Here is a 13,285-nt window from a genome sequence, read left to right as displayed (position 1 = left end):
CAATGCCGAAACGATGAATCATACCATGAATTGAACTTATGAACTTTCCAATCTTCCAACTTCTAACTCATGCCGAAACCTATCAAACCAACTCAGAATGATGCCAAATTTTGCAGACAAGTCCCAAATAACATAATGGAGTTGTTCCAACTCTCGGAATCATATTTCGACCCCGATATCACAAAAGTCAACTATTGGTCAAACTCCTCTATCTTCCAAACTTCAACTTTTCCAACTTTTGCCAAATTGCTTCAACTCAACTCACAGACCTCCACATCCAAATCCGGACGTATGCCTAAGTCCAAAATCACAACCCGAGCCTATTGAAATCATAGAAACTCCAATCCGAGGTCAAACACTCAAAAGTCAAATCTTGGTCAATTCTTTTAACTTCAAGCTTCTCAAATGAAAGTCGTTTCTAAAAATCCTTTCCAAACTTCTCAAAACCCGAACCGATGGTGCACGCAAGTCATAATACACTGCGTGAAGCTACTCGCGACCTCAAACTGCCGAACCGGACGCAATTGCTCAAAAGAACCAGTCGGATCGTTACAAGAGTAGTATCTAATTATAACCTAGAAATAATAACTAGTAATAATTGCTAAGAAAGATAGAAAGTTTCGGATGGAATTGGTCGATAAGAATAGCTAAATATTTAACTATTTATAAATGTATAAATTGGTTAGAAAATTGACAAACGTTCATCTACTTGTAAGAAATTCTTTATATAAATAGACACAATTGACTGTAAAGATGAGGAAAACAAGCTACATAGCCAAATCATGCATGAAGGACACATAATCCTTAGCCAATTTATTTACTTTTAAATGCAAAATTGCCAACATCCAAAGTGACTACCATCAAAAAATTCATATTGCATTTCCAAATGAGTATCAGAGCAATTCACAGAGGTAGACTTATCTAGAACATGGTGAAAAAAGAGGATGACATCAAAGACGGCCAATTCAAGGATGAAGCAATAATAAGGTGAACATAATAGAAACATGAGTTATATGCGATGGTAAATGTGGTAGCAACTACAAAATGAGGAGTTCCGTATAACTGTAGCAATTGCAAAATGAGGAGTTTCGTATAACTATATTTTCAACAAAATATATTGTATAAAAGTCTCATAACCCACTATATTATGAGATTTTCTTATTTATATTTCCTTATGCAACTATTTGCGTTGACATTATTGTTGAGTGTCAATGCAGATTTTGGCTTGGTAACGTCCAATATTGACACCTACTTTCTCTTTTGACCTTGTATTACTAGGCTTTTGGCAATACTTTTTGTCATATGCGAACCAAGGAGATAAGTAATATTACTAGACGATAATTGAATGTTAAGGGAGCACTCAAAATTTGGAGGTCCTGGAGAAATAATTGCATCCATAAATAGTTGCTTATAAATAAGTGTCATTCCTTTTTGGAACTCGCCAAATTTGTATCAACAAATTTGATTTCTAACTAAAATACAATTTTGTATTTTTTATATAGTTTATAATATATAAGTTTTATTTTAAATGAAAAACTAGTTCGAGTTTACATATAATATTAAACAGATCATCTCAAATTCAACAAAAAATACTTTTGAATAAAACTCACTATTTAAGTATTATTACTGAAAAAAGAGAATTTGATGTCTTATTTTACATTTACATAAAATATTAAATGCTTGACCCTCCAAATTCGACCCAAGCCATTGGGTTTGAACTAAAAACAAATACTATACTTGGCTTAACATAGAATTCAGGTGTGTTTGATAATGAAGGAAAATATTTCAACAAAAAATAAGTGATTTTCTTACTTAATTTTGGATGTTTGGTTAGAAAGCAGATATTAATGTCTCAAAAGTATTTATATATTATTAAGAAAGCACTATGATGGTTGTGGGTGGAGACAATAGTAGATCCAGGATATATCGATCGTGAGTGCTTTACAGATTTTAATATAAATTTAAAGTGATGAAATTTGATTATTGTGGATGCTCATAATCAATCATTAAACTTTAAGTATTTTATGGGAAGACATAAAATAATTTGGCCAAAACCAATAGGTGTATTGCAGCACTCATACCTCCAAACGTATATCTGCCATCGGGTGGGACAAGGGTAGAGGCGATTGAGAGGGTTAAAATCGTAATTGGAGAGTTTCAAAAACTAATTTTCCTCTACTAATAGGATAGCCATTTCTTAAAATTGAAGAAAAATATTTTTCCAAACATCCAAAATTGAAAACCAAACACACACCTTTGGAAGCAAGATGCTCACAATATCCGGATTTAGGACAGGTGTCCAAAGCAGAACATAGGATCCCTCCTCATGTGATACTACCTGCACTTTGATTGGTTGAAGATGACAACTTTTGTTGCCAATCGGACCTCGTAACCACATTACGTGTAACAAACACTTCATCCCATTTCATCTAGTTAGGGTTTCATTTGGGCCCAATCGCAAAAGGATAAGCAAAACAAGCATTGGCGCAAACTGCAGGCATATTCCTCATATTCTTCCTCATACATCCAGCTTCCCATTTTCAGCTCATCTATTTAATTGGCAGCACCCCATTTAAAAAGGCACGATCTTTGCTATAGTCAAGTCAAAAATCAATCAATTAATCAATCATGCCAACTTCTCAGATTTTGCAGACAGAACAAGATCTTCTCATGATGTCTTCCCTTTTTGATGATCCCAAAGGTGCAAACTTTTGGTTGCTTTTATTTTGTAGTAGAATTCAATATCTAACAGTTTATGATTTTATTGAACTTTTGAGATTTATTCCCTTTTTTTAAAGTGAATCTTGATGGCCTTATGCTTTGTTTAGTTCATTTTATTATTATGGGCCTGAATCCAACTCTATACTGCTACTTTGTGCTGTGATTCTCATGGTGATTTGGAAAAATCAGTAATTTATTCCCAAGGGATGGATTGCAGGAGAAAATGTGAAGTCCCGAGGGATAGCTATCGAGAAAAAGATCGAGTGTCTTGAAAGCTTGGCTGGAAAAGTAATTTTCTTTGCATCTATTTTTGGCAGTCAATTTATTTTTATTGACTTAAATACTCATCCCCACTTCTCATTTTAGTAATTGCTATTGTGATCTCGGTCTTTTGAGATTAATGGGTTTGTCTTTTTTGTATCTGCAATTCATATCATATCTTGATTGGTAGTTTTTGGATAAGTAGATAATTAGCTCCTCAGTTAGTTTAATTCGACATGCTTGGTGGAGCGACCATTATAATAGTAGTGTTTAGGGTTGGGTAGTTTCTTTGCATTTTGAAAACTTGAATCTAACATGGGTTTCCAAGATTCTTTTCTTGTTTATCCAACTAATATGTATTTTGATGTTGTATATTCCGAGTTATATATGCCAAAGGTATTATCATTTCAGGTCAGCAACAGGAGATCTCGCAGATGGTTGAACGATCGTCTTTTAATGGAACTTGTTCCTTGTTTAAATGCAGAAGAAATTAGAGGGCTGTTTGCCCCACCACCTTTTGGTAAGATATTTTTGGGTGTGGTCTTATTCCGTAATTGATCATTTACTGTTCCTAGTGATGTACATTTTACCTTTGGTTCCTTTCGGAAGCAAGCTCTGGAGACAGTTCGTCACCTTCCCTAATACTGATTAAACATAAGGTGCCCAGGTTACACTGATAAAACATAATGGACTCTATGCAGCACGAATTTGGATTAGTCGGGCCAATGGGTTCCAGATACCTTATGGTTATACAAAAAAGGCATCATTATCTGAACCAAAAAAAAAAAAACTAACGTGAGTCAATTTGGATATCTTTTGGTACCACAAGCAGTTCTTAATATTCTAGCTACCATTAGTAGAGGTTAAGTTTCTACATTCATTGTCTCTGCTGAAGTTGAAACATCTTGAAGCAACAGAAAATACATTTTCTAGCAAAGAAGGATGCCTGCCTGGCCAAGATTATTTAGCACAATGATTTTTGCACATACACTTCTTTCTTGTTAAAAGAAAAAATTATTATTAGCATACATACTGCATGGGGAGTTTTTTTGTCCAGGGAAACAGTTGTATCATCCTTCATCTTTTGCTCTGAACATGATACAATCGTGCATATATGTCTTCTATGTCACGATTTGTTTATTTTAAAGAGCACAAAATATGTTAATATTAATTAGGAAAACAAGAAAAAGTAAGAAATGCCATATCATTGCACCAAAAGTGACGAGGGCTTGGAGTTCAACTATCTTGAAGCAGAAGCAGAAGTGCATATGTTTTCAAGCAGGGTTGTGAATGTGATAATGGTCCAGTTATAACTCATGGTTGTGATTTTATATTTTTACATAGCGTTCCATCTTAGTCAAATAGAAGCTCTTCGGCTGTTCATACTCTTTTGTCAAATATATATACTCTTCAATTGAACTTTTTTTTTCTTTAAGAATAAGTACTTTTCCATTGAACTTATTACACGCTAAATTTTTTTTCTTATATTAACATATTAATATTTCTTTTTCTGCAGGTGATGATGTGCCACTCTCAGTATTTTGCTTGACAAATGTGGAGGAGTGGGACAAGTTCAGGAATATAGACATGGATAAGGAGGTTATTACGTTTTCCTGTTTCTGTAAAGTGTATTTACTTCCTAAAAACCTGGCAACATTTACTTCGAGTAGTGTTTATAGTGAAAACGATGACTTCTTTCGACATTATGTATTTTCACCCCCTTCTTTTTTGATAAGCATGCATTCTTTCCTTTGGTTTTCTTGGGAATGATTTCCTTAGGACAATTTAGTGATATGAAAGGCCTGCTGTTACTTCATAGTTGAATTGAACTACTTATTAAAGCACAGTTCATTATTTATTAATAATTTTACTATATGAAATTCATGATTAACTCTTCATGTAGTATGTCTTCACCCCTCTGTTTCAAAAGTTTGCATTTTTATTTAATTCAATTTCTTGGAATTTGACTTGTGATGTTGCAACATTTTCTTATGGTCTTCTATATGCTCTTATTTGGTTAGGCCACCATAATGGATGCTCTTGAAGGCAAACCATTGAAGCGAAAACATTGCGTGGATAATGATAAGGTTGCAGTGTTGACTTCATGGCATAGAGTGGATTGTCGAACAAGAGAGGCACTTCGACGTAACTTTCTTCCTGAATTGGTCAGCAGCTATGAGGTATTATTCCTGAGAATTATTGGCCCCCCTGTCTTCAATTTGTTCTTCTGTATGCGTTGTTCTTATGCAAATGTTATTCAGCTATTGCATCTGTCATTGTTCTGAAGGTGTTGCAACAAACACCGACTTGATATGTAATAAGGTTCTGATAGAAGTTTAAGCTTGTTGAGCCACCAAGGGAGGTGGCCAGTGATCACTGAGTTGAAGTGACAACCTTGGGAACCCATATTGGAGTTCCAGTAGAGTCGACAATGAACTCTTCTTATCTATCTAAGTTCATGGGGAGAGTTACCTCATACTTGTGCCGGTAGGAGATAGTAGGTACCCGCAAAAAGAAATTTTAAGCTTGTTCTGTGGCCGAATTGGTTTACGTTGGGATTACTGGAGCTGCAAAATAATCTACATGCTCGTGTGAAACAACTTAGATGTCTACTCCATCATACTTGAGTTGGAGATTAGTGTAATAAGAAGAAATAACAAGGATTTTCTTTTAGGCTTGGCTATAAACTATAGTTTGAGGGTGGGGAATGGATCCATGCTTGCTGTAACATTAGGAGTGTGCCAAGCCAAGTTATGTACTTCATTTGTTATGTACAATTGTTTCCCTTTTTATGGAATCATCTAGGTGGCTGCTATCCTTTCATGCCCTGTTTCCTTTTCTCTTTCACGTTTTTTAGTTGGTCTAGATCTTTTTGCTTTAATAACTTGTGGGATAAACTCATAAATAACCATACCCCTGGCGGTGTTTCTGATAGTCCAGAGGATTTGATTTTTACATTTTCATTGTTTTATGCTGCCTTTCCAACCATTTTCTCTTCCCGTTCTTTTGTTTTTGACTTTCTGTTGTTAACATGAGTTTTGGATATTTTACTGTAGCAATGCGTACGAGCATTTGTGGAGAGTGGTGATGGAGAGGTGCTTGTGCTACGGGTTCAAGACCCCTTTCATCGGTTGTTGCTGCATGGTGTTTGTGAGGTATGATTTGTGGAGCAATAATGTTTACACTGCTTCAACTTCGGGTCTGACGTGAGCGTTGAACTTGGGAATTTGGAATAGCTGTAGAACAGCGCCTCTAGATGTTCAAAGTTGTATTGTTAAGTAAGAAGAAAATCATCTGCATGGTCTCAGGATATGTTGCCTTTACCTTACAAGAGAATGCACATATGACGCTAATCTGATATGTGATAAGTGGACTAATCTTTTATGGTCATCTTATGGCTGCTTACTTATGTTTTAACAGTTCTACAACCTGGTCTCCGTAACAACCTCACAAACAGAAGGCAACAAGGCTGTGAAAGTGACTAAGATAAAGAAGAAGAAGAAGGCGGGTTCAGCTGATATCCCAAACATTACACTCTGCAACTTTCTGAAGATGGCAAAAGAAGGGTTCTGGTGATACATTTCGCCAGGATCTAGCCCTTGTATCATTACTATGTTGTGCACTTGTGCATTATCTTAATTTACTCATTAACATCAAATATGGTTGTCCCCTCGGCAATGCCGACGACTGTACTAATAAATTAATGACTTGAATTGTGGGTGCTTCGTGTTTGGAAATGTCTTATTTCTAGGGGCACCTATTAGGGATGGTTGTAAAGGGAATCTAAATTGCTTTGTATATATTGCAGAAATAAACATACCTTGTGATTTATCACTGGAAGTGCGAAGAAACATTCTTCTGTTACGTACATATTGCGACTTGGTGGCAAATGAGCACTAGAGATGGGAAACAACCATAGGGAAGTTATTCTCTTTAGTCCCTCTTTCTCTTTTCGTGTGACAACAAGCCTAGCGTAATCTCATAAGTAGAGTTTGAGGAGGGTAGTGTGCACAAATATTACCCTATCTTGAGAAAGTATAGAGAAGTAACAATAGCAAGTAATAAGAAACCTAAGCGAAGAAACAACAAAGTGGTAATACAAATCTACGAATAAGAAAATACAAGACTAACACTAATACTATTGGAACTGAAAAGGAAAGAAAAGCACTCGATTACCTATTAACCCTCTACCTTAATTCTCGGCCTCCACATTCTTCTATCAAGGGTTAAATGTCTATAAGCTGAAGCAACATCATGTCTTGCCTAATCACCTCGCTCCAATACTTCTTAGGTCTGTTTCTATTTCTCTCAGACCCACCAAGGCCAACCTCTCACACCTCTTCACTGGGCCATATGCGCCTCACAGCTTTACATGCCCGACCATCTAAGCTTCATTTCCCGCGTCTTGTCCTCCACTGAGGCTGCTCGCACCTAGTCTCAAATATCTTCATTCCTTATAAATAGTTGAAAAATATAAGTAGCTTAGTATTTGTTTGACTTGTTTTAAGCTTACTTTTATTTTGGCAAGCGAGTAGGAATCCGCAACAACAACTACCGATGACTAAAAATAAAACTTGAAAAAGTAGCTAGTGTCAAAATGAGATCAAATAATCCAAGTTAATTACTGATGGTCGCAGTAGCCAGCTAAGGTTCACTCTGTATAGTCAATGAAGAAAGAATAAAAAAGAAAGGGTGGCAAATGCAGTTTGATCTTGGGTAACTTGATCGCCAAGAGCCATCATTGACTAAGTGACCCTGCGACTGCTGTATTAACTAGTATAAAATCCTTAATATCTCGTGCTTATACCAGACCACCAATTTCTTCCTCAGACTAATCTTGTCTGTTTAGTACAATGGCCATGAAACCCGTGAAGTACTGTGTGGTGAGTAATTTCTGTCTCACTCATTTATTATGTTTATTGAATGTTATTTTCATTGTTTGAAATGGTTGTTGAACTCACAGGTGGATGCCTTCACTGACGCAGCATTCAAAGGGAACCCAGCAGCCGTTTGCTTACTAGAAGAAGACAAAGATGACAAATGGTTACAGTCTGTTGCTACTGAGTTCAATATGTCTCAAACTTGTTATCTCACTCCACTTACCCTATCTAAGCCTAACCCCACATTTGGCCTTCGTTGGTTCACTCCAGTTACTGAGGTCAGCCTTTCTCTGGATTTATCCTACATTTAGGCAGTACAAGTTTGGAGCTCATCTTTTTGAAAATTTGTTATTGGAAAAATGGGGAGAAATGGAAATCCATAAGTTTGAAAGTGTTTCATAAGTTTCACTTTTTAGCAAGAAATTTCATTTGTGCTTTGCAGGTAGATCTATGTGGACATGCAACGCTAGCAGCTGCATACTTTCTGTTTGCCTATGGCTTAGTTAAAACTGATATGATTGAGTTTTCAACAAAGTCAGGAATTTTAACTGCCAAAAGAGTTCCAGAAGCCAAAGCTCCAAATTCTCGGGACGACTGGCCAACAGGTTACTCAATTGAATTGGACTTTCCTGTTGTAAAAGTAGCCGAGACCAATTTTGCTGATGTTCCTGCAATTTCGAAAAGCTTGAATGGTGCATCTGTGGTTGAGATGCTTGAGACATCTAAGAGTGATCTTTTTGTACGTATTTCATCTTGATTTCCTTTTTGTATTTACACAAAGGTACAAACATGAAGGACAACCAAGAAAGAATTTCTGTTTCATTCTTTTATAAAAAAAACGAGACATTTTTTTTCAAAAATTAAGGAGGAAGGGATGCTAGATAAAGTTAGTAATCCTTCCTAGGGAAATGAAGATAATTCATGGTGTTTTTGCAGATTTTACTCCCATCAGGTGAGGTAGTGGTCGAATGCCAACCTCAGCTTGATCAAATAAAGAATATCCCTGGCAGAGGAATGATAATAACAGGACCTGCTCCACAGGGTTCTGGCTTTGATTTTTATAGTCGCTTCTTCTGCCCAAAGTTGGGAATCAATGAGGTAATTGCTAGCACCTCAATTTACTGTGAGCATGTATAATATTGTGTTCAGGCAGATCATAGTCACTGAAAAAGGTGGTACTGAATTTGCACATCCTAGAGAATTGAAGCCAATTACATAGATAGAGTTCATCGTATCTTCGTATAAAGACAACTGCATATGTAAACATCTATATGTTTGTATAGCTGATGCATCTTAGATGTCTCACCTGTTCTCTTCTTGTGCATATATATATATTTTTTTAAAACAAAACTTTTCAGGATCCTGTTTGTGGAAGTGCTCATTGTGCCTTGGCTCCTTATTGGCATAAAAAACTTGGCAAACGTGACTTTGTTGCTTTAGCGGTACTTCCTCTCTTCCTCCAACTTCCCCCATCTCCTTTATCAGGAACCAACTGCACAGGCTGAAATTCTTATACTAACTACATAGTTCTATTTGCCCTATTGATTGGTAATGTTTTGTGGTTTAGGCCTCACCTAGAGGTGGCGTCGTGAACATGCATCTAGACGAGGAGAATCAAAGGATGTTTCTGAGAGGGAAAGCTGTTACTATCATGGAAGGTTCTCTTCTAGTATAATATAGCTAGGAGTGGACATCATAAATTTAATAAAATTGGTGGAAGTTTGTGTTAACTTTCTAAAATCTCTAAATTTGTTTTGGTTTTGTACTTCTCTGTGGCTCTTGAAGCATTCTTCTCTTTTTGTAAGTTTTCAGTGTTTTTAAACATTTACTTGTGTAGTTCTGTGCTTTGCTTCAGTAATAACATCTCGTCTTTTCAAACCATTATCTTATCAGAGGGATGGAAGCTCATTAACTGAGTTGTCTATAATGAACTTCGCATGCCTACAAGTAGTGCGCAGTTTGTACTATCATCAAAGTTGATGCAATTGATTGTTTACATTAGGCCTCATTTTTTGGTAAGCTACTGATAAAGAAGGAATTCAAGTCCTTTAATTAGGTAACAATATTTTTTTTCATTTTGCAGCAAAATCGGACAGAGACCTAGCCCCTGCTTCGTTTAAACAATTAAAATGAGGTCTAAGATCGTTTCTTCTTTTCCAAATCCTCTTCTATGTTTGGATACTTATTAAATGCGACAGAACAATTCCTGTACTTGACATCAGATCTGTTGAACCATAAAACTTAGAACAATTTTATTTGATGCAACACCAAATATCCTCCAAACCATATTCTCGTCTTCCAATACAAGAAATAACAGGAAGATAGGGACCTACAATTGTGATATTTATTCCTTTAGTTTCATAACATACTGTAAAGGGCTTCACTCGCGTTGTCAATTCCTTTAGCTTCATAACATTCAGCACCACCAGCAGGAAGTTCGCGAAGTAATTTGGTATGAGCACCTGAAAAAATATGATTTGAGAGAATGCTAAGTGAACCGTTAGCGGTAGTTAAAACAAGAGAATCAATCAAGATTTGGACCATGTCGACATTTCGAGTAACAGGGTTCTCAGGGAAGTATGCACAAGAGTTTTCTGTACAACCAGGACCAGGTTTTTTGAAGCATTTGTGTAAACAAATGTTTGTAGAGAATCACAGGGAGGAGTAATTTGAAGGGCATGTTTACAGGTACAGGACTTGTAAGGACGAGAACAGTTGATCCACGAAAAAGTGCCACCCAAATCAAGGTACAAAGTAGTGGGTTGAAGTGGGGGGTTAAGGTAAACATAGGAAGTGGGTACAAATTGGTGGAGTTGTCTTTATTGACAGGACAACATGTGAAGAGACAGTTCAAATCCATGAGCCGAGAACGAGGAAGAAGAGGCTTAAGAAAGAGAGAGAGAGAGATTTGGACCTTAGTTGTGTGCATGGCTTCTGCTAGTGTAGCTGTTACTTAGAAATTAGAATTGACAACCTGATTCCAACTTATTTACTATAAGTTAGAATAGTACAAAACTTTCTTGCTTGCTCCATACAAGAAGTTTTTTTTCAGGCTTGAATTCCAGACCGACCTTTAGTTAAGGATAAAAGGATCTTATCCGTCTCATAAATTAGTATGCAAAATTAGGTTTATATGAATATTTATTCAAAGGCAGATACTCTGCCTCTTCGTGTTACAAGACAACTTCTTTTTATCTAGTTGCCAACTCATTTATAGGATTAATAAATACAGTCAATATTCACATGCAGTATTTGTATCAATAAACTGCATGATGAGGCAATGATCTAAGACCTTGTATCAAAATGAATCTCTTCAAGAGGCGACTTCTCGGCCTTATCTTTGAAATAAAATTTTTAAAAGTTATTCTTTAAGGAGGGAGGGGAAGGGAAAATGCAGGTAAGAGATCACAAGGTGAAAACTCGAACCCCTACCACAAGGAAAAAGTTCAAATAATCAACTATCTGAGCTATTGAGATTTCTCACTTCCCGGCCTTATTATGTCACACTCGAGTATTATTTAAAATTCCAAATCACAAGCACATAATGGGGCTTTTCTTTTTCCCTTCTTTTCTTGGTTGACTTTAAAAATTGACAAATTGTGGACTTTTGAATATTGATTTCAAATAAAGTATTTGGAAAGGGACAATTTTATCAACAAATTAGCTAAAAACTTCCTCAGATGGTACTTGGTAGCAATTAAAAATTGAATGGCAGCATTTTCTCAGCTAGATTAATTGTCTCTCATCTTTATATTTCAAATTATGAATTGCATTCATTCAACACACATAAATTTCTTATTCAAACCCGATACATGTATACTAACCCAATGAATACCTAACTTGTATCATTATTTTGATATAAACATGTATTACCATTGATAAGTTATGTGATTATGTTTTGATCATTTGTCAATCTTCATTGGGAAACTGGATAGGAACCTGATACAATTAGTTCCTTTGCGCCTGGTGGACATGTTAAGTTGTCTCGTCAAACTCTCGAGAAACCAGAAAAGGAAACAAATAGGATCAGTTCCTTCAATTATCGTATAGTCAACTCTACAACTATAAAAGTTGTTTCATTGTACTGACTAGCAGCAGTGCAGCGACACAACCGCTATTGGTAGAGGCCAAACCAAAAGCTGAAATGTCTCTATCTCTTCACACATGCTCTCTCATATAAAAGGAACATTATGCAAGGTTTGACCTAATACTTGAGAATCTGAAAAACCTATCATTCAAGTACCAGGCGCCATTGTTTCCTCCAGGTGCACTCTAGAATAAAGCTGCTATAAACCAAGGACCAAATCCTAACACTGAAGATGTCTTGAGTCCTTAAGTTTGTTGTGTCTTTGTCTTTTGTTCTTTACTTGTATTCCGACACGAATTTTTAGAAGTATTTCGTAGGACACTATTTAACCATTATTGTTTTGGTTGTTTTACTAGAGTTAGTCTAGAGTAGTTATTTGAGAGTTTGTGAGCATGTGATTTTTGCCCTATTAGAATTACTCCTACAAAATTAAAGAAATAGATTTTTTCCGAATTGTTTTTAATTTTATAGGATTTTTGTAGGATTTTATTAATTGTTTGCATTTTTTGCACGTTTAATTTTGTTAAAATCATGAAAAATGCCCCAAAAATGTCAAAAGTTTCATGAATTGCATATTACGTTTTGTGTTCATATTTTAGGATTAATTAGTGAATTAATTACTTTATTAAATAAAAATAACAAAAATATTGTTCATTTTTACATTTTAGCTTTTAATATTAGATTAGTAATTTTTTTCTTCATTAATTTAGGATTAAGTAATTTTGTAATTATTATAAATAGATAATTAGTTTGATTTTATAGGTGATATTAATTTAGGACTTTAATTAATTAAAGGAAAGAAAAAGGGAAAAAAAACAAAGAAAAGGAAAATAAGAATAATATATTTTTTGTCTTGTTTCTTTTAAAATTGGGCTAATTTCTAAAATGACCCAAATTAATTTTAAAACCCCAGCCCAATTCCCATAACCCCTGCTCGATCCGGTCCCAAGCCCCACCACCCAAACAACGCTGTTTTCCCCGTTTTAATCCCAGCCGTTGATCTTCCATGATTCAAAGGCTGAGAACCAATGTCCCCCCCCCCATTTAAAACTGGTCGAAGACTCGCACCCAACCCTAGAGATCAGATCTCACTTCAACAATCTCCCTCTCATCTCTCTCAAGCCCCAAACCCCAGCCGCCCACATACCCTAAACCACCTCCACCACCCTAAACCACCCCAAACCTTTACCCCACAATCCCCACCTCCTCCTCATCCCATATCCTCTCTTAATTTCCTCCAAAACACCCTAGAATTGCCCGATTTTCAAATCTAAAAATGGTCATTAACTAGCCAAAGTCCCCAAACCGGTCTTCTAGCTTTTCTTTAAATCAAACC

General features: G+C 35.9%; 1 protein-coding gene across 1 annotated transcript; it reads left to right on the top strand.

Moving 5' to 3' along the window:
• Positions 1–2,435: 2,435 nt before the first annotated feature.
• Positions 2,436–9,740, top strand: LOC107772396 (uncharacterized). The gene is made up of 11 exons (XM_075243525.1): positions 2,436–2,701; positions 2,939–3,009; positions 3,394–3,502; positions 4,499–4,581; positions 5,004–5,162; positions 6,039–6,137; positions 7,946–8,140; positions 8,305–8,601; positions 8,799–8,960; positions 9,221–9,304; positions 9,430–9,740. The coding sequence occupies exons 1-11, from the start codon at positions 2,629–2,631 to the stop codon at positions 9,535–9,537; spliced, it is 1,440 nt and encodes a 479-aa protein (XP_075099626.1). The 5' UTR covers positions 2,436–2,628; the 3' UTR covers positions 9,538–9,740.
• The last annotated feature ends 3,545 nt before the right edge of the window (positions 9,741–13,285 follow it).

The sequence above is a fragment of the Nicotiana tabacum genome, chromosome 22, assembly GCF_000715075.1.
Source record: "Nicotiana tabacum cultivar K326 chromosome 22, ASM71507v2, whole genome shotgun sequence".
Taxonomy (NCBI): domain Eukaryota; kingdom Viridiplantae; phylum Streptophyta; class Magnoliopsida; order Solanales; family Solanaceae; genus Nicotiana; species Nicotiana tabacum.
Note: the sequence above shows the minus strand (reverse complement) of the source record. Positions and strands in the feature narration are given on the sequence as shown.